Source organism: Aptenodytes forsteri, unplaced genomic scaffold (genome assembly GCF_000699145.1).
Source record: "Aptenodytes forsteri isolate BGI_AS27 unplaced genomic scaffold, ASM69914v1 Scaffold108, whole genome shotgun sequence".
Classification (NCBI taxonomy): domain Eukaryota; kingdom Metazoa; phylum Chordata; class Aves; order Sphenisciformes; family Spheniscidae; genus Aptenodytes; species Aptenodytes forsteri.
Window position 1 is genome coordinate 5675410 of NW_008794448.1, and position 19863 is coordinate 5695272.

General features: G+C 37.8%; 1 protein-coding gene across 1 annotated transcript in view; it reads left to right on the forward strand.

The window, feature by feature from the left end:
• NPAS3 (neuronal PAS domain protein 3) overlaps nucleotides 1-19863 on the forward strand; it is a gene marked incomplete at its 5' end in the record, with an annotated part of 555595 nt that overhangs the window by 529960 nt on the left and 5772 nt on the right. The window contains 2 exons of the mRNA XM_009290396.1: nucleotides 604-710; nucleotides 17342-17489. Coding sequence (XP_009288671.1) covers nucleotides 604-710; nucleotides 17342-17489 — 255 coding nt within the window. The remainder of the gene's footprint in view (nucleotides 1-603; nucleotides 711-17341; nucleotides 17490-19863) is intronic.

The window sequence follows — 19863 nt, forward strand, 5'->3', positions numbered from 1 at the left end:
GAATAGATTTTAAAGTTTCTATGTGCAACAAACAAAAAAGTCCCAGTTGAAAGGGCCCAGAGTGAAAGCTGAGCTCCCAAATGAGTTAGACTAAAAAAGATAACACCCTGAGGCATCTGTATGTCTCAGCATTTAAATTATATCCCTTGAAATATCAGTTTGGACTTGGTGCCAAGAAATGGTTGAAGAGCCTTTTCATGAATATACCCAATAGAAGACCAATCTGTTGAAATGAAATATGTCTCTAATCATTTGGTATAAACATAACATGTTTTTACTTTATTATGTAACCTTGAATCATCTTGGTCTTTTAATGAAGATTTTGGATTGTTGCTAATGCTTTACAATTTAATGGAATTATATTGTCTTGGTGTTATGCTATGGGGAGAACATGCACTAAAATTTAACTTTCCACTTATTTAAATGGGTAAAATTATTTCAAGGTTTCTTTAAAAAGCATTGTGTCTTGTTTGTACAGATATTCCATTCAAATTACTATAGTGGTGAAAAAACTTTTTAGCAGATTTCACTTTCTGACTCATTTGACAGTTCTTGTATTCTTTTCCTTCTTGAATTATCGGCTGGATTTTTTTTCCTTTTTAGGATTAGTGATTACATGGATCTGACCCCTGTAGATATCGTAGGAAAGAGATGTTACCACTTCATTCATGCTGAAGATGTGGAAGGCATCAGACATAGTCACTTAGACTGTAAGTACTTCCATTTTTGTCAAAATAATCTGTTGTACAACACTTGATTGTTCCTGAACTATTATTTCTATTCCACGACTGGGGTCTTCATCTTGCACCTGCTTTTTTTGTCATAGGGTTTCATAGAGGGTGGCTCAAATATAACTTTTTGTATGATTTGTATGATCAAGTCTTTTTATAGACATATAAGATTGTTCACATATGTGGAAATAAAAAATTGTATTTGTATTACCAGAGTTTCCAGCAGCTGTTCATTTACACGTGCTCTGCATTATTTTACTCCTTCAAAGAGGTAATGCTTAGGTGAGAAACTCCCTCCCTAGCACAGAAAATGAACTCCTATTTTTGTTTTTTATTTCTGTGTCATAACGTGGAGGTCAAAAACTGCAGCATGTTTGGGATTTCACCAGGTTTTTCAATACAGAACTGAGCTATAGCCCTACCAGTGTTTAACCACCCCGTGTATTAACATCTAAATGGTCCCCATCCCTATAGCATCTAAGTCCCTGTTATTTGCACACAGGTAGTATCTGATCAGGATAACGTAACAGAAGTACAAAAATGTTATGAGACAAACCTTACCAGAAAGCATGTGCATATGTCTGTGTATGGGGGAAGGGAGGTTCAGCTTGATTCCTTGTAATTAAACTCTTTGTATTCCTCTTATTAAAAGCCGTAGGGCCTAATTCTTTTCTTGTTGAGATCTGTTGACTTCAGTGATGGTGCTCCCGATTTACCCTGGTGCGAAAAGAGACTTAGGCCCATAATCTCTAATTTATCTGTGCCTGCAGTGAAGCCAGAAAATTCTTTGGAAGTTTCAGTGACTGACTGCGTTTATGATTGACTTGTGTATTTTTTCTTAATGTAAAAGACTATCTGCAAACTGCCTCTTAAATTCAGAGTCCCAGATTTTAATAACTCCGCTCCTCCTGCACCATGTCCTGCTAGCATTTCCTAATAAAAGGGTAGCAACCCAAATACAGCCACATTTAATTAGCTTTTATAAAACCATATGACTACAATAGAAGGCAGTATAAATCTTCAGTCCAAAAGTACCTTGCTTGATCTGCAAGGGAAGACGGGAGGATAACTGCAACTGGAAAGCAGGAGAATAGGGACAGCTTCTATGATAATATATGGCAGCCAACAACAGTATCAAGCTCTGTATAGCTTTCAAATAGTCCCAGAAGTTTCTAGAAGGTAAAGTGCATTTGGCATAAGAAGGTCAGGTTAGATAGATTTCTGTGGAAAAAAATAAAATCAACTATCCAAAATGATAAACAAAGTAATTTTGCATCATTTACATTTTGAGCGTTTAATATCCAGGAAAATATGTCAGTTGCTCAGAAATGAAGGAACAAATTCAGAAACTTACTTGGTGTTCTTGAAACTGGAAGTCAAAAATGACAAGTTGCACTTCCACTGCACTATCTGACCGAGGAAATAAAAGATATTTATGACTCAGACTTAACATACCACCTGGCAGAGATGAACATCCCATTTGAAAAAGACCTTAATCTTCTGAATGACCACTTCTCTCTGAAATAGAATATGCTTTATGAAACATTCATCTTCAGAAAACTTAAGAGACCTATGCAGACAGTGTGAGTGCAGTGTGGTCCAGTGTATAAGCACTGGACTAGGACTCAGGAGACCCTGGAGACAGGAATGACTTACAGAAAATCGCTTCACCTTACTGTGTTCTTGCTCTCACTGTATGTCCAGTTTAGCTGATTGGATTGCAAGCTTTATAAACACAGGGACTTTCTCCCATTATCAGCATCCAGCACAGTGGGGTTCCAAACTTGGCTGTGTGGCTATAGCATAATTATTCTTGCTAGGCTAATTTTTTTTCAATAGGTGAGGCTGGTTACATCTTTTATGTATAGTTGTTCTCTTGGCTTACAGGAACAGGATGTTCATAGAATCATTCAGGCTGGAAGGGACTCTGGGACATCATCTAGTCTCACCTCATGCTCAAAACAGGATCAACACTGATTCAAAGCAAATTATTTAGTCCTTTGGTTGATCTTGAAAACCTTCAAGGTCAGACTTTCCACAGCTTCTCTGAATGGCCTGTTCCAATTCTCCTTAATAAGGGCTTAATTATCCTCACAGTGATTTTTATTTTTTTTTTTTCCTTCTATCCAGTTGGAATTTCCCTGTTTTGATTGTGCAGCTCATGGCTCCATCTTTGCAGTAACCTCCTCGCAGGTATGCTGTTAGGGCCCCCTGAAGCCACCTCTTCTTCAGGCTGAACAAGCCTAGTCCCACAGCCTTTCCTCACAGGGCAAGTACTCCAGCCCCTGACCATCTTGACAGACCTCTGCTAAGCTCACTGAAGTTTATCAGTATATTTCCTGTGCTGGGAGCCTAAAATTAGATTCCAAATGCAATCTAAAGAGTGATGAGTGAAGGGGAATAATGACTTTCTGTGATCTACTGGCTATACACTTTTTAGTACAGGCCATAGAGCACACTGCTGATTCATGCTTAGCATACTGTCCACCAGGACCCGCAGGTCCTTTTCCATAAAGCAACAACCCAGCCAGTCAGTCCCCAGCCTGTACCATTGCAGGGAATCAGTCCATCCCAGGTACAGGACTTTGCGTTTGTCTTTTCATGTTGTTCAAACTCATGCTCTGGATGAAAGATCTTCAAGTTTAAATTAGACTTGGGAATAGCTCAGGAAGTATACCTGCCCGTTATAAGTCCTGCAGAAGCTGAAGTGGTTCATATCTTTGCGCAGAGAGATGCTTGACTTTTCTAGTTTTTGGAAAAAAACTCTGCAGTTCCAGACAATGCAGGAGATTTGCCAGTACAACATATGAAATAATTGCTTGAGACTTGAGAAACAGCAAAATGAAAAGGTTGTGTTTGATGGAGGACTGCAGAATGCAGCTAAAAATCTTGATTGATTTTTACAGGAGAGAAAATAATTTTTACAGATTAAAACAAGAAGAATCCCAAATTGCAATGGTAGATCTAAGGGTAAAAAGAAACACAATAAAACTGCTACTCTGCCTATTCACTGAAAACATATCAGAAAAAAATGGAAAAAGTAAGACCAGTACATCCTGCCTTCTCAACCACGTTAGTCAAAGACATCAAAGAGGAAAACAAGCAAAGAAGAAGATGTTGCACAAAATCACACAGAAAAAATCAAGAGGGCTGTTGATGGCTTCAGATCATAGCAGCCCATTAGAAACTTTGAAAAACAGGCCTTGTTAACGCTATCTCAGATAAAAGAAGACAAAAGCAGTTTCAGGAATGTGACCATAACAAGTATAATGGTGAAGAAGGTCTGCAGTACTATAGCAGTGACAACAGTCTTTTGTAAGGAAACTGCTGCCCTAATGAAAGGTCAGTTACAGTCAATGGAAAAGCTTTCATTGGCTTCAATGGACATGGGGATTATGCCCTAAAAAAGCAAATTTATATGGACTAGAATTCTGACCCCAGTGAAGTAAATAGCAAAAATTCCATTAGGTTCAGTGGGGTCAACATTTCTACTTAGAGATTTATGTTAGTTATAGCTTGATGCCCCTGTGGGTTAATAAAACAACATTCATACTCGAACTCTACATATGCCTGCATTTATTCTAACACAATAATACATGGTGGTGATCCCACAAGTTATTGAAGCATCAATTTTTTTCAAACAGAAATAAAAAGTTTAGGGATATTGTTTCTATCTTGTTTCATTCAAGCTTTCAATGATCATGCTTTTTCACAAATCTCCCAGCCAATTGTTTGGTGTTACAATTCTACCTTATTAATCTGTTTCCCATTTTATAATGCTTCATGGTTTCAGAAGTTTGGGAAACTTCTAATTTGTTCATCTTCGCTGTGTTTGTTGAACAATTTCTGGTAGAATCCTGACAGATATCACTTATCATAAATCAGGTCTCTTTCACAGAGATTATAGTTAAAATGTTCTCTAGTCTAACAGCCTGTACACCATCCAGCATCATGGCTCAGCTGTTGGCTCAGCTGACACACAGCAACTGGCTAAGCTGCAACAACTTGAGTTTGAATCCAAGCCCTCAAAAATTGCAGGTCTTGCTGTACCCTGGCTCAGATACAGTTCCTAATCCGAGCTCCGTGTAACAGAGCTCTTCCTTAGGGTATGTGTCATGAAAGAGTTGAAGTTGAATGTTTTACGTTTCATAGTTATGCGTCTAGAACTAACATCCTGGAAGGACCTCTCATGCCCCCAGTTCTACTTTACCACTTGTAAGAATGGGGAAGGTGATTGGATCCTCTCTTTTTACTTACCTCTGCATAGAAACATGGCAGGGCTGAACTGCATGTCAAGCATAGGGCAGTTCATACACTTTCACCAAGCCATGAGTCCCTGCATGGGTAGAACTGCCCTTGTTCCAATGACAAGAAAATATCCCTGATCTTAAAGCTAGCAGGATATATTTTATGTCAACTCAATATCAGAAATCAGGCAGATGAATAAAATTACTGTTGTATCAGGTCTTAGCACTGTCTGTAGAGCTCAGCAAGGGCAATTGACACTCGCTGCTCTCTGGAGTACGATGCTGTGCATATGTGCTTCCCTTTGGTTGACATTGTTACCATACAGAGGTCTATAATATCCCTTTTTGATTTAAGAAGTACATTTCTTGCTAAGAGTGAATGGATGTCATATGCTGTAGGAGTATACATCTTTCATTTAATTGAAAAAAAGTAATGGTCTTCATTGAACATCAAGTACTTGATGTTACTGTTCAATGAAGGTCATTAAGAAAGCAGCAAGGAAGGATAAAAGTCAAGACCTCTGAAGGCAACCATGAATATACTTTTGGACAAATATAGGACAATGTGCCACCATTTGAAAATTAATATATTGCTTGTAAGAACACTGTCACAAGTATATATTGGTATATAATACGTGCTTTTTCATTTTGGAATCCTAATTGAGGTCTAAATTCAGAAATCTGACACTGACGAAAAAGATACTTGTTGTCCTCAGCTATTGCTTAGAAAATATCATCCTGTTTCTTCAGGATTTGATTTACAGCTATAAGAAATACAATTCCTTGGGAACAGTGAGCCAGGGCGGTTCATTTCCCATAAAGCAAAGGTCTCTGATGAGTATGTTTGGTAGCACTCCCTCTGATCTACTTTATCCAGTTTCCAGTGGTTAGAATAATCCAGTCTTTCTGAAAATAAACTATTCCACATTCACCTTTTTCATGGCTCCCCTATTTTTCAAGGGATATTACCCCCTCAGTCTGCTTTTAAATCAGTTATATATTCATGATTTCTTTTATGTATGTTCAGTAGAAAAATTCTATTGCTGTACAAAATATTGCTCAGTGGTTTAGCCTACCAGCTGTAGTTGAACTAACCCTTTTAACTTATGCACATCAGTTATAATTTTTTATTCTCTTAATAACCTCAAATACATGAAAAACAAATAGAATGAGTTGATAATTTCTAACAGTAAAATACACTTCACATATTTTGCTATCATGCTGTGGAATAACTCTGCAATGTCAAGTAGCACACAATTAGTAAAACTGTAGGGGGAAAAAAAGAAGTGTTTTGATCCTGAGGAATTTTTATCCTAATCAGATCGAAATTTCAATGCTCTTGTAGTGCTTAATATCTTCAATCACCAAAAAAATCACTGATTCCAATGTCAGGTTTTGCGTTCTGTGACTGAAATAAAATGCTAAAATATACAAATGAATCTCATGTTTGTACAAGTTTATTATCATCACTAAAAAGCAAGATTGATTCTAAATTAGGCTGATAGAATGTCTGGTGTTCAGCTAATTCTTAAACCAAGCCCGCATCCTGATGATAGTCTAGTGTATCTTGTTTTCAAAGTATTGCAGAAGTGTTGGTCTGACCACCTGCACAATCTTCCTCTCTGTCCTTACTATGGGCCAGCAAAGATTTCTGCGTTGGAGACTGGCGTCCTTACGTCCTTTTGACTGGAGATAGTGGTGATAGAGCAAGATGAGGGAACAGGAGATAAGAAACGGAACCATATAAAGAAAACATTTTTTTGATTCATGCGAGGCAAAAAAGGAGCATGGAGTTTCGTTTTAGCCAATGCCTAGTGTTTGTTTTTCAGTCCTAATGAATCTTAAGAGATGTGCACCAAACTAAGAGTGTGTATGTTTCATGTCCTTTAGCCATGTTCTGAAATCCTGCAGATGATGTGTTTGCTCCTGCAAATGCTTCTTTTGGTTATGAGAGATGCTGGTCTATCTAGCTTAATTTCTTCGTCTGCTCTCTGACCAAAGCTGTTTACTTTAGAAGAAGGGGGAAAACACTCTGCAATATGCAATTATGTACACCTTGCACCCTTGTTTTCTCCATAATCATAGAATTTCTCATAATCATAATCGTAGAATCATAGAATCATTAAGGTTGGAAAAGATCATCGAGTCCAACCGTCAACCCAACACCACCATGCCCACTAAACCATGTCCCTAAGCGCCTCATCTACACGTCTTTTAAATACCTCCAGGGATGGGGACTCAACCACTTCCTTGGGCAGCCTGTTCCAATGTTTAACCACTCTTTCAGTAAAGAAATAATACACTATTAACTCGTGGTTCGTTCATTCCTTGAAAGATGAGAATTGATACCACCGCTTACATTTCTGCTTGTGGAGGACAGTTGTTACTATTGTAATATTTGGTATTCTAATTATCCATACAAATATTCAGATATCATTTTAAATCCTGATAAATTTCTAATCTTCATGATATTTTGTGGCTAAGTTTTTCACATGCAAATTGTGTGCTATTAGACAAATGTTTTCTGTATGTAAAGTATATAAAAGAGAATCTACCAGAAGCATCAGATCTTTTGGATAGTAAACGAACCAGAAAACTCTACAAAGCTAAACCTTTAAGCTATTTAAACCATTAGCTGCTGAACCTAATTGCAGAGTTTTGCCTTCTGTAGCTTAGCAATATACAGTTATTTTGCAAGATGCTGCAGATAATAGTTTGCATCAATAACCCTTTAACTTAATTCCTGATGCTATTTCATCTTCAAATTAAATCTAATCCAATACTGATTAGTACGTTCCCATTTCAGTTTGTAGGCTCTCAATTGTAAGTCTTCCATAGCTCATAGTCAGTTTAAATTTACACCTAAACTCTTCTCCTATTCTTACATTAAAAATGCATGTAGTACCAGCTGTATAAGTACAGCTACTGCATTAAGGGGCTATAGAGTTAAGGTTGAGCTCTGACTTCTGCTGGGTACCTCTGGTTTCCCAGTTACTCCCTTAATAATTTTCTTTTTTTTTTTTTTAAGTCTCTGTGCTCAAAATTGCCAACCCCAAAGATGAATTTATACTTTGATATTATTCTTGTGATAGATTGCATATGATAAATTGCAAAGCCACGGGAATAAAAGGTTTTACTGTACATCTCCAGCAGCTTCACCTTCACTCTGTCCACTAAACTATTTCTGTAATGACTTTTGCTACATAATGTAAATGTATGCCATTTTAAAAATGAAGGGGAAAAGTACTTCAGCCACATATCTTTTTACCTTCATTGTTGAGGTTCACTCCAAGATTACTGAGACCAAAAGTGTTCATCACCTTGTAGTCTAAATCAGAAACAGTGTTGCTCCATTGAAAATCCAAGGACTGATTAAGGATTTTGTTTGTAGTTTACTAGGCAGTGAAATACTCCATTCTAAAATGTCACTATGTGAAGGTATGAAGAAACTGTTGCAGATCTTTCCAGAGTTTTAGAAACATATTAGTGCTACTGTTTTTTTTCTCTTCTTTTTATTTTTCAAAGGTCTGGACAGTTGAGCTTGTGTCTCTGAGGGAGACAGTTTTCAAAGCCGGAAGGATATTAAAATAGTATCAGTAAAATGTGTAGCATATATCAGATATGTGACAGTGTGGCAATAGGTCTCATTAGCACTCATTTGAAAGGACCTGCATAAATCATTTGTGGCTTTGCCATCCATGAGTGATGTGGCCAGTGGTGGATCAATGTTGGTTTTGATGTCTGATAACTTATAAAGTGAGTAGGCTGGTGTCTGGGACTTTGGCTCAGTGGGCTTTCGGGAATGCCCTGCCAAACATCTGAAGCCTTTGTACCCAATGTCCACAGATTGCTAGGTATTGGTTCTGAGATCGTAAGATGCTTAGTTATTCAGAAGTTCTCTTCTTTTTATTTTACAAGGGATTTTTTTTTTTGGTTCGTGCTAAGCTATCTTTTTAAGGCTTGTGGAGAAAGGTGGAAAGTTTTGTTTTGTTTCCTTCTCTTTTGTTTTTACAAGTCATCTGGTATAAAGGGACAGTATGCTCTAAAAATGTCTAATGTAGTTTACTGCTAAATGTGAGACAGTGATGAATCTTTGTGGTGGTTAGAAGGGTGTTTGAACATTCAGTTGTGCCATGCCACCATGACACTGTGCTGTGGATCCCTTTCCTCTAGAGATTAGGTGAGAAACCACGCATTTCACTCAGTCCAAGTACCCAAACAGGAACTTTTATCCCAGAAATGAAAGAATGTTTAAAGGGATCTTGTCCCTTGAAACAGACCATCTTTAACCTATGAAATTAAAAAAGAAAATTAATATTGCTGCCAATCTGCTTCTGTGAAACTTCTATCTCTTTTCTTATTTGTAGGAGATATAGTTGTATATAGTCTGCTGATACATTTGGCATGGAAAGGGTTATGTTCTAAAGTCATTAATCTTACATAGGTTGTCATATGATGGACATTAATATTCGTAGAGATATGGAGGACAGATTCAAGTTTCTTGAGCAAGCAGGGCCAAATTTCTCCTCTGATGTTGCATTTTAGTAGCTAAGGGCAAAATTTGGATCTGGGATTTCATTTTCCCCTCCAGTTTGAAAAGAGAGTTCATTAATGATAATGGAAGTTCTGTCTGAAGTTGGTGTTCAAAGCAGGCTTGGGTTTCTAAACGACCATTTCAATATTAGCAGAAGGAAATCACTTTATGGCAGGACTGAAGCTTTAAAAGTCATGGGGAGACAGACAAATCATGAGGGAAAAGAAAAGTTAAGAAAGAGAGAAGAAAACCTAAAGAATCCTAGGTAGACAAATCTAGTGTTCATTTTTCAATCCAGTTTATCATTAAACAAACTTATTTAGTTAGTTTATTTACATCATTTTTATCTATAGAAACAACAGGAAAGTTTTCTGATATGCATGCTGTAAGCTTCTGTGGAAGAGTCCATCTAGTGATACATTGAATTATATATTATAATTCTGTCATCACATTTGATCAATACCCACATAATGTTTTAAAATAAACACCCTACCTAGCATTATATATTCTTGTTAATAGTTATTGTTAAGCATAAAATTGTAATTTTAAATGATGGGCCACGGGCAAATGGTATGTTATAACCACCATGAAAGGGAGAGGGGAAGAAAAGTGTCTCTCTTGTTCGAGTAGAAGATGACGACTTGTGCTTAGTGCTGGGAAATACTTCTTTTTCTGGTTTTGCTGGGGTTTAATAAATTTGTACTGCTGCTGTGAACTGACGTCATGTAAACTGATAACATAGGGTTGATTTTAAACAAAACATCTTCCTGGCCCTTATCTGAGATAATTTGGAATCAAATGAAGGCAAAATCTCTAGCAGAGGCTAGGAATTTTCAGAGGACTGGAGTACCACTGTCCTGGGATTATGATAGGTTATAAAATCCATGAATGTTTTTCCAAACTATTTTCACTATTTAGAGTCACCTTTCTTCCCTAGCTGGACATGTAGCATGCAAGACTTTCCTCACTGTATTTGGCAAGTGATGACTTTGAGCTACAGACTTCAATCCTAATATGAATCCACTTTTTTTTAAGTTTCACTCAGACCACTTTTAACATTTGCTTTTCTGCAAAGTGAGGCAGGAAAAGTATTGCTTAGTTTTTAAAGATTCTTAAGCTTTCCAATTTTTCTAAATGGTTGATTAAGGCTTTTTGGTTTTCTCCTCTAAGTTGTTAATACTTATTTTTGCCTAATTTGTCAGCTATTTATGTATGTAACATCCCTACACTGGAAGATTAAACAGTATTCCATATTGCAGAAGTAAGCAATGAATCAATTGCATTTTTAGAGTGACTGTATAAGCTTAAAAGAATTATCCCAGGTGAATGAAGATGTTAGGTGGGAGTTTGGATACCAGTGAGGTACAGTTTTCTTTCATGAATCTGACCTGCTACTTCCTGCTTGACTTTGGAAAAGATGAATTTATGTTTAGAAGCCAGCAATTATTACTGTCTAATATTCATATCACGAAAGCAGCCAAGTCTCAATCAGTGTTATTGACACAATACACTACATTCTACCCACACTTAAAAAAGATGTTCTCTGTCCAGCACTCGGGGCTTTCTCCTGTCATATGGTGTGAGTAAAACGCAGCTTTCTAAAGCCTCACAGAACCAATTTTTTTCTAAACAGTTATCATCTTTCTATTTTTCTTAAGAGAACTCTGTTGAGATACAGTAAGTCACACAGGGCTGGTAAGCAACTGTCTACAATGAGGGGAGGTAGAGCGATGTGACCCATGGGGACTTTTGTGATGGGAAGGTGGCATTCTTCCCCAAGCAATCTGCTGTGGAGGCCACGCTTTTGGCCTGGTAGGTAGAGAACGCATTTGCACACTGTCCTGGCTTACATCCCCTCCTCCTCACCCCACCCCATGTAGTAGATCCAAAATTGAAGTGTTTGTGGAGAATTGTATAGATGGCACACGTTTGCTCACCAAATGTCTACAAGTCTCCTATCATCTAGCTCGTAATTCTGTTTAAGTAACAAACTTCATTTAACATTGCTAAATATTGCTCAGTACTTTTTTTTCATTGCTAAAATCCAATTTGTGGATACCTACTATTTAAAACATCTAACTCACTAATTGCAAAATCTATAGAAAAGTCCTTACAACATCAAAGGCTCACTTGATCCTCAGAGCTGTTATAAATGAAAAACTGTCTCTGTTACAAGCAAATAAGGCACTTAATGCACTCTTTCTGGCTGTGATGCTATTTTTCCTGTGGGTTTTGAAAATGACCTTCCTGTAAGCATCAAGGACTGTAACTTTTCAGATAAAGAAACTTGTTCTTGTTTTAAGTCTATGCCAGGTTCATTCCCCTACAGCCCACAGTTTTCAAAAGCAGAAAAAAAAGTAATTCAGAATTAAAAAAATAAAAACCCCTCTGTTTCCAGAACGAAGTTACCCTGTCAGCTTGCCTTGGGCCTTAGGTGGAGAAGTGGAGATTAAAGAGTCAGTATTCCTTTTCATGTTTCATCTGCAAGTTTTGTGAATGTAGAAAGAGTACTTGTGGCTGCAGCTAAGTATCCGACTATGGTATTAAGTATGGCATTTTCATCCTCATGCAGTAAATTAAAAATATTCTTATAAGTTTATCACAAGGGGAATTCAGTATCAATACCATCCAATCATTGATAAAGGTATTTCAAGGAGAAGGGTGAATAGCACAGCAGATGTAACCTCAATATTTTCACCAATTATAAAGAGCGTCTTTGTGAAGCTGTGTGAATATGTAAGATGATCTCATCATTTCCTATTTACTCAATACTTACCTGAATACGCAATATAGTGTAGCTTTTAAATGCATATGCACATGAGTAAAATGTCCTTTTGTAAGAGACTTTGCTAAAAGACTGCTTTTGATACACAATTTCTTCATCTCCTCTTCAAACTGAATTAAGCTACTTCCTTCTTTTAAAACACAACTCACTATTTAGAAGCTTTGGCTTTGATTTCTCAGAACAGCCTTACAGGAAGAAACTATGTTCTTTTTCTTTTTGTAACCATATTTCTGAAGACAAACTTGTACTGATTTATTTTGATTTTCTAACAGAAATAGGTTCCTGCAAAGAACACTGACTGTTTCTTCTTCTCCCCCCTCTTTCACTCCACTGCTACAAGAATATTGCTGTGCGCAAAGCTACCAAGGAAAACTGAAATCCCTCTGTTGGGAGCTGTGTACATAGCAATATATTCATACTTTGAGAAATAAAAGTGAGATTTTTTTTTAGTTCTTAGCATGACATACCGTGCATTTCTTGCATGCTAACCACTGAATTCAAATCGAGTAACTAGGTAACGTTTCAGCAAATTTTAGTCAAGTTTAGCATCCACCATTTTAGGGAATTTGTCTGTGCAGCTAACGTAAAGGTCACCGGTTTTAAAACATTAACCCTCAGTTATTCCCTTTGATTAAAGGGTATATATATGTATGTGTATATACATATAATTGTATTTGTCATTCTATTCCTAGTATTTAAGATTTGTTTCATTTTCCTGTTCACAGTTAGACTCATTGTAAAGATTGTTCCTGATGGCTATTAAGCTCAAATCCAGTGTTAGAAAGATTTCTCTGTATTTCCACACAATATGGCTTAGTAGCAAGACCTTTTTTTCTCTTTCTTTTAAACATGGAGACTTACGTATTGGTTAGCAGAAGAAACTAAGCCTGTAAGAGAAGTCACCTCCCCTGCTATTCTTACAAATGGACTGATACACCCAATGCTGCATAATCCCATCTAACTTCAGTCACACGAGCCATCCCACCGATGTGGTCACAAGTCTCACGTTCCCCTGTACTGCATTGTCTGCCAGACAGGGTACTCCATGTATAACACAAACAGAAATTTAAAACTCTTTGCATTTCTCAGTGTACAAAATACAGAGCTGAACCCTGATTCTCAGTAAGGGATTTGCCTTAAGTACAGTCTAAATAAGTTCAGGATGTGGTCTACATGGCATTACTTTTTCAGAAGTTTATGCTAAGCTGAAATGCATGGTCTGTTGCTAGTAACAAAACATAACTTCACAAGCAGAGCTTAGGGTGGACTAATTCTTTACTTTCGTTTCTTCTCAAAATCAGTAACTTTATTAATGGACTCCCTGTACCTGCAAACTGACGATCCTCAAAATGAAGCTGGGCTTTACTCAGTAATACTAGGTTATCAATAAACCAGATAGATTTCCCTTCCTGATGTGTCCTTCTAGTTGCTTGTTTTCTCAAAATTCTCATCTAATTTCTAAGTTTCAGCTTGGCAATGCCAACAGTTAAAAAATACCATAAATTAGAAAACATTTCAATTTTTTTTCATTATTTCTCTTTCATCACATTGAGAAATTTCTTCCCAAGCTATAGTATGAGCTTTCAGAACTGGCTTGGGGGTGCCTAGTTTGCTCTCAAAGGATGTAAGAACCAGATTTAGCAGCACAGCACAGCTGGCCTGCCAGAGAATCTCTTTACAGAGAGAATTTTTATATTGAATCGTGGGACTTCCTTCAGAGCGTGGTCCACAAATCTCTCATATGAAACCTGCTTTAGACAGATGCAGGAAGGAAAATCCTGTGTATGTAGTAATATATCTGAGCTGGCCAAATAGAGAGTGGGAATTTGCAGGTAGATGAACTCCATGGAAAGCTCATTTTCAAGACAGTATTTCAAATATTCTTTGGATGTATAGTAATTTGGGAGCCTGAACGCTGACTGTAGATGGTTTGTATGCAGCTCCGATGCACTGAATTATCTTTCTTGAAAAAGCAAGCACCTTTTCCTTCAGAAATAACTCATAAGGTTTTAATTTCCCCTTTTTTTTCCATAGTTCTGAAATGAATGCTCTGTTCAGCTCATGACATAGACTTTTCCAGTGGTGCAACAACCAATATGAAAAGTACTGAAGGAGGAAGAACTTGTCTAGGATGAAATGGACTGAAAGAGCCAGAGGATCTGGGTTCTCATAGCTATCACTATGCAGAATTGCAGTGTGCTCTTCAGTCACTGGCTAGTGACTCACCTGGTACCTTGACTTTCAAGTGTGCATGTGGGCAGTTGTGGGGATTCATCCTTTGGTATTTGTATATTTGTATAGCATGGTAAACTCCTCAGATAAAAACTGTTATAAAGACAACAGTATAATTAGTAGATACAAGTGCAGATAGATTTTACTAGTTTCTGCACAAACCTGTGCATGTTCAGATTTCCAGAAAGGAGCCAATATCACTCCAGACTTCCAGGCATATCAGTTTTACTGTCAGCTGCAAGCAGAGTATTTTGAATGTCCTATTTTACTGAAATGGAAAAGTCTACCATAATCAAAACTTACAGCAGTACTTTTCTTCCCTTATTCTTCATAACTGATAAAGTTGGGCTAATTTATGTGAGATTGTTTTCTAAAGTGGCATACAACATTGGTTTGACAGAAATGCTGGGTAGTCAGTTGTTCATATTTTCTCTTTATTCTGCTGTATAATGAGGTTTTGAAGCCACTGAATTATCATAGCAGAATATTTAGAGCTTGGAATACAAAAGTAAAAATTTAGGGAAACTTACGGATCTCTGCTAGAAACAAACCTAGTGTCGTGGTTTAACCCCAGCTGGCAACTAAGCGCCACACAGCTGCTCGCTTACTCCCCCCTGGTGGGATGGGGGAAAGAATTGGAAGGGTAAAAGTGTGAAAACTCGTGGGTTGAGATAAAGACACTTTAATAGGCAAAGCAAAAGCCACGCGTACAAGCAAAGCAAAACAAGGAATTCATTCACTCCTTCCCATGGGCAGGCAGGTGTTCAGCCATCTCCAGGAAAGCAGGGCTCCATCATGTGTAACGGTTACTTGGGAAGACAAACGCCATCACTCCGAACGTCCCCCCCTTCCTTCTTCTTCCCCCAGCTTTATATGCTGAGCATGATGTCGTATGGTGTGGAATATCCCTTTGGTCAGTTGGGGTCAGCTGTCCCGGCTGTGTCCCCTCCCAACTTCTTGTGCGCCTCCTCGCTGGCAGAGCATGGGAAGCTGAAAAGTCCTTGACTTAGCATAAGCACTGCTTAGCAACAACTAAAACATCAGCATTATTCTCATGCTAGATCCAAAACACAGCACTGTACCAGCTACTAGGAGGAAAATTAACTCCATCCCAGCTGAAACCAGGACACCTAGTTAACTAGAGGTTGCTGAAAAGCAACAGGACCCAGACCACAAATATTTGTTCATATTACAACTGAACCTAACTTGCACTTTACATTCACTTTACATTGCACTTTTTTACATGCATTCTTTTATTCAGTAGTTGAAAAATTGGAGTGGGGATCGGGAGATCCCTCCAAGGTAAGAAAGCATCTGTGTTTGTATGGCTGCCTTTGTAAATACCTTTTTCTGTAGATATCTGTTGTACACGGATTTAGATATAGATACATTCATATGTATAATTGGGGATATAGACATTTGGTTAACTTGAAAGCTCCAAAGTGTCGTTTGTCACATTTATGGTAGGAACTTTAACTGCGTTAAATACTTATTCTTTTCCAAAGTGACTTTTTTCTTTTCCCTCTACAAAAAAAAATCAAAATGTACTTCATGAAACTATTGTATATGAAGCACTTATTAGCTGTAATTAAATGGACAATATGAATTTACTACGTCTTTAGGACTCTGGCTTGTTCTGGTTTAGAGCAAGATGATTAATGCAAATACATATTACTTGAGATAACCATTTAGCAGCTAATTTAGCCAAATTTATTACAGCAGTTAGAGGTTTTTCATTTTAGCAGACGGAGACAAGGACATGACAAAAGCAGAAGGTGTATATGAATGCACACTGCCCTCTAGTGCACAAAGCTTTATGGGATTGGTGAGAAATGCAGAGAGTAAGTGCTCCAGTAACAATAGTACCCAGATTTTGTATGGTTTAGGTTTTCTTTAAAACTATGCTGCTCTCTTCCACTGAAAGGGTTGCATTTCATCCCCTCTTCCTGACACTGAAGCATCAGATACAAACCAAACCCGTTTCAACTTGGCAATATTTTGGCTGAAGTATTACTTTAAACATCTGTATTTTTAAGCCTTCTTGCTGTGAGCGTTTAATAACACCGTTTCACGTTACTGATTGCTTTTACTTGTTTCTCTGTTTCCTAGCATATTTCAAACATCGGAGAGAGCTGTCACTCTTTGGCTCTAACCAAGCCATTCTGTGCCTCCCTTAGGCCTCTTTCTCAGTCTGTTTGTGGATTTACTTTGCTCTGGTAGAAAGTAAATTCTCCCAAGACTTTCCCCCCACTGACCAGTGGAAATTTTGTTCATCTGAGAACTGTAAATTCTGTTTGACAAGATCAAAGAAACAGATGTATAAGTTCAGTGGTTGATATCGCCTGCAATAAGGAGAAATGATCAAAGCAGCAGGGGTAGAGTATCTTCCCAAACCTTTCAAATATCCAGAATCTCAAAGAGGTCTACCTAGGAGCTATGAATAAATCACATATAAATTTGCCTCTTTTTTTTTTTCTTTTTTTCATAGTTTGACATTGAGTGCATTGAAAATGTCCACACAGCAATAAGTATTCTGTGAACCAAAGAGATTTGTAGTTCTTTTTACTTTTCTTCTTCCACTAGAGTTTCCAAAAACAGATTAAAATTATACTTTAAAAACTTGTAAAACATACAGCTAGTTATACTGAACTTCAGATCCTGTTTGTCATCTCACTGGGATGCTGCGTTAAGCCTAAAGGAAGCCAAGTATCTTCTGCTCATACTTGTGGCCTGTTGTACAATGAAGGTCATTTTATCACAGTTCTGACACGCACTATGTCTCACTTCTGTTTTGTTTGTATTTTTTTGCCAGTGCTGAATAAGGGTCAATGTGTAACAAAGTATTATCGCTGGATGCAGAAGAACGGAGGTTATATCTGGATACAGTCTAGTGCAACCATAGCTGTCAATGCCAAGAACGCAAGTGAGAAGAATATCATCTGGGTCAATTACCTTCTTAGGTAGGTCTTCCAGTCACTTCTCTCACTTGAACTGCTGTCTCTGTTGCTTGTTTCTGTTGGTGAGAGTTTTAGGGAAAAAACAATTGCCTACTGGAGAAAGTTAAGGAGAAGAACTTTTCATATGGTCCACCTCAAACGCAGTGCCATTTGGTTATATTTATTGAGACATCTGCCATGTCTCAGTACACTGGAATATTCTTGAATTATTATGCTGCCTTAGTCTTCAAATAAACCCTCCACCATTTGATTGCGTGCCTCCACTGCCCTGAAATCTACTCAACCTGAGCTCAAAGATAAAAATGATCCACACCAACTTTCAGTAGTTGTGTTATAAAATGTGGTGTGAAGTGTTGAGCACTGGTTTATTTGGTTATTGAAAATGCATGGAAGCAAACTTCTGGAATGCTACAAAAAGGTCTCTGAAAGGTGTTTGCCAGTTCACTCCAGAGAGATGAATTTTCTCAGGAGAAAAGCCTTGAACTAATATGTTGCTCCTGTAACCATCAGACAGTATTCACACTGAAAAATGCAAAATGGGGTTTAAAAATAAAAGTAGCAATTAAAACTATTTTAAACTATTAGAACTATTTTAAACAGAAATAGTAGTAGTATCTTGAATTAAAGGCTCTTCCCTGAGAAATTCTTTTTTACCGAAGCCCAAGTATTTTTAAAGGACTGGTTTCTGAGCTCAAGGGAAGACCAACAGTCACTGAGAGACAGTGAATTATAAACCTGACCTTTCTCATCTGAAAATACCTTTCGACACATTCTGTTTTGTGAAAATGTTCAATAAGATTGGGGGATTTTCTGTTTCATTCCAGAGCAGAACAAACAAACAAATAAAATTTGAAACCTTGAGATTGTCATGAAATGCAATTGTCATTTTCTGGCCTGTTCTCCTTTTAAGTTGCTTGTCATGGTTTGTTACATTCCCTTTGATGCCATGAGAGTTCAAAGTGATGTCTAGGGGTTAGATTGTGGCTTATTATGCCAAGTCCAGCAAGCCCTGAAGAGACTGTGCCTGCCTAAACTTGCATGTTGAAATACTTTTGATTACCCTTTTGGGGAAGAGGAGGAAGCAACCCCTGGCAGGAGAGCATTGAGGGATACTGTGGGAAGCCTTCCACAGCAGTGGAGTGTTCATTGGGGCTTGCATCTTCCTGTCCTGCTATGATTGAGCATGGTCATTTCTGAATATATCCTTATCCTGCTACTTTTTTGTCTCTTTTTGCAAGAGTGAGGCAGAATGCAGCATTTCAAGAGGTCAGCTTAAGCCTGAACTGGAAGTACAGCTTCACTGCCCTAGTCCTAACAGGGCTTCAAAATGCCCAGAAATGTGCTCATATTCTAGCTGGAAAAGTGGTCCATAAGAATTATGAATAGTTGCCTCTGTCCCCTTTGCTGCTTTCCAGACAAAAAAAGAAAAGCAGTGTGGTCTTCCCCAAGTCTCCTCCCAGCACTTGATTTTTCTGCTGCATTCCCTTCACCAGTCTGTTAGAGAAAGATTAACTTCTCCACTGAATTTGTATTTTAAATTTAGATTTCTCCTAGTACTGGAATCCACGAAAGATCCAAATGTCCAAATAATATTTTAATGACAGATCAAGGCATAATTAGGTCTACTCTTAGCAGGAGTACTGGTCTGTATACATTTCCATGTATTAGAAAGTATGATTCAGCTGTCTGTAAAAGGATAGACTAATTATAGTGACAGGGAGGATTAATGCTGTTCTTGTTCTAGCAACTTGTTATGCACAGTGAAAAACCCCAAAAATGCGCGGAGGGGGCAAATTTGGGGACTGCCCTGGGATGCAACAGAATAAAGTCACTTTGTCAGGACAAAACCATAAAGATGATAATCGTAAGAATGGCATTTCAATGCGAACTGTGTGAACTCTGAATTTTCACAGGACACTGTAATAGGCTGAATATGGGCACACTGTCATTGTGATAGTGTGTCAGTCACCCCCAGTGCTGCCTCATATTGTTCTACGCAGGACTGCAGATTTTCTGCTCTATCACCGGGCTGGAATTTGAACTGCATAGAAATGCTCACCTATTCAAAAATGATTAAAGACTTTGTTTATTTTCAACATTCCTATGCCACTTATGTCTAGCTGTGTCTGTTCCCCTGCCTTTGCACGGATTTGGGAAAGGAACACATATTAAAAGGTACAAACCAAGAAAAAGCATAGGGCGGGGGGGTTCAGTTTCTCCGGTAGTGTAGCTTTTTTACATTGCAGTCATGTTCATTGCTAACAAGTCACAGGTGAGCGCCACATGAGCAGATGAAGATATGATTATAATGGGTGTGTTGACAGTTCTTTATCCCTAACATATGCATCTTAACATGCACATGTGCATCTGTCATATA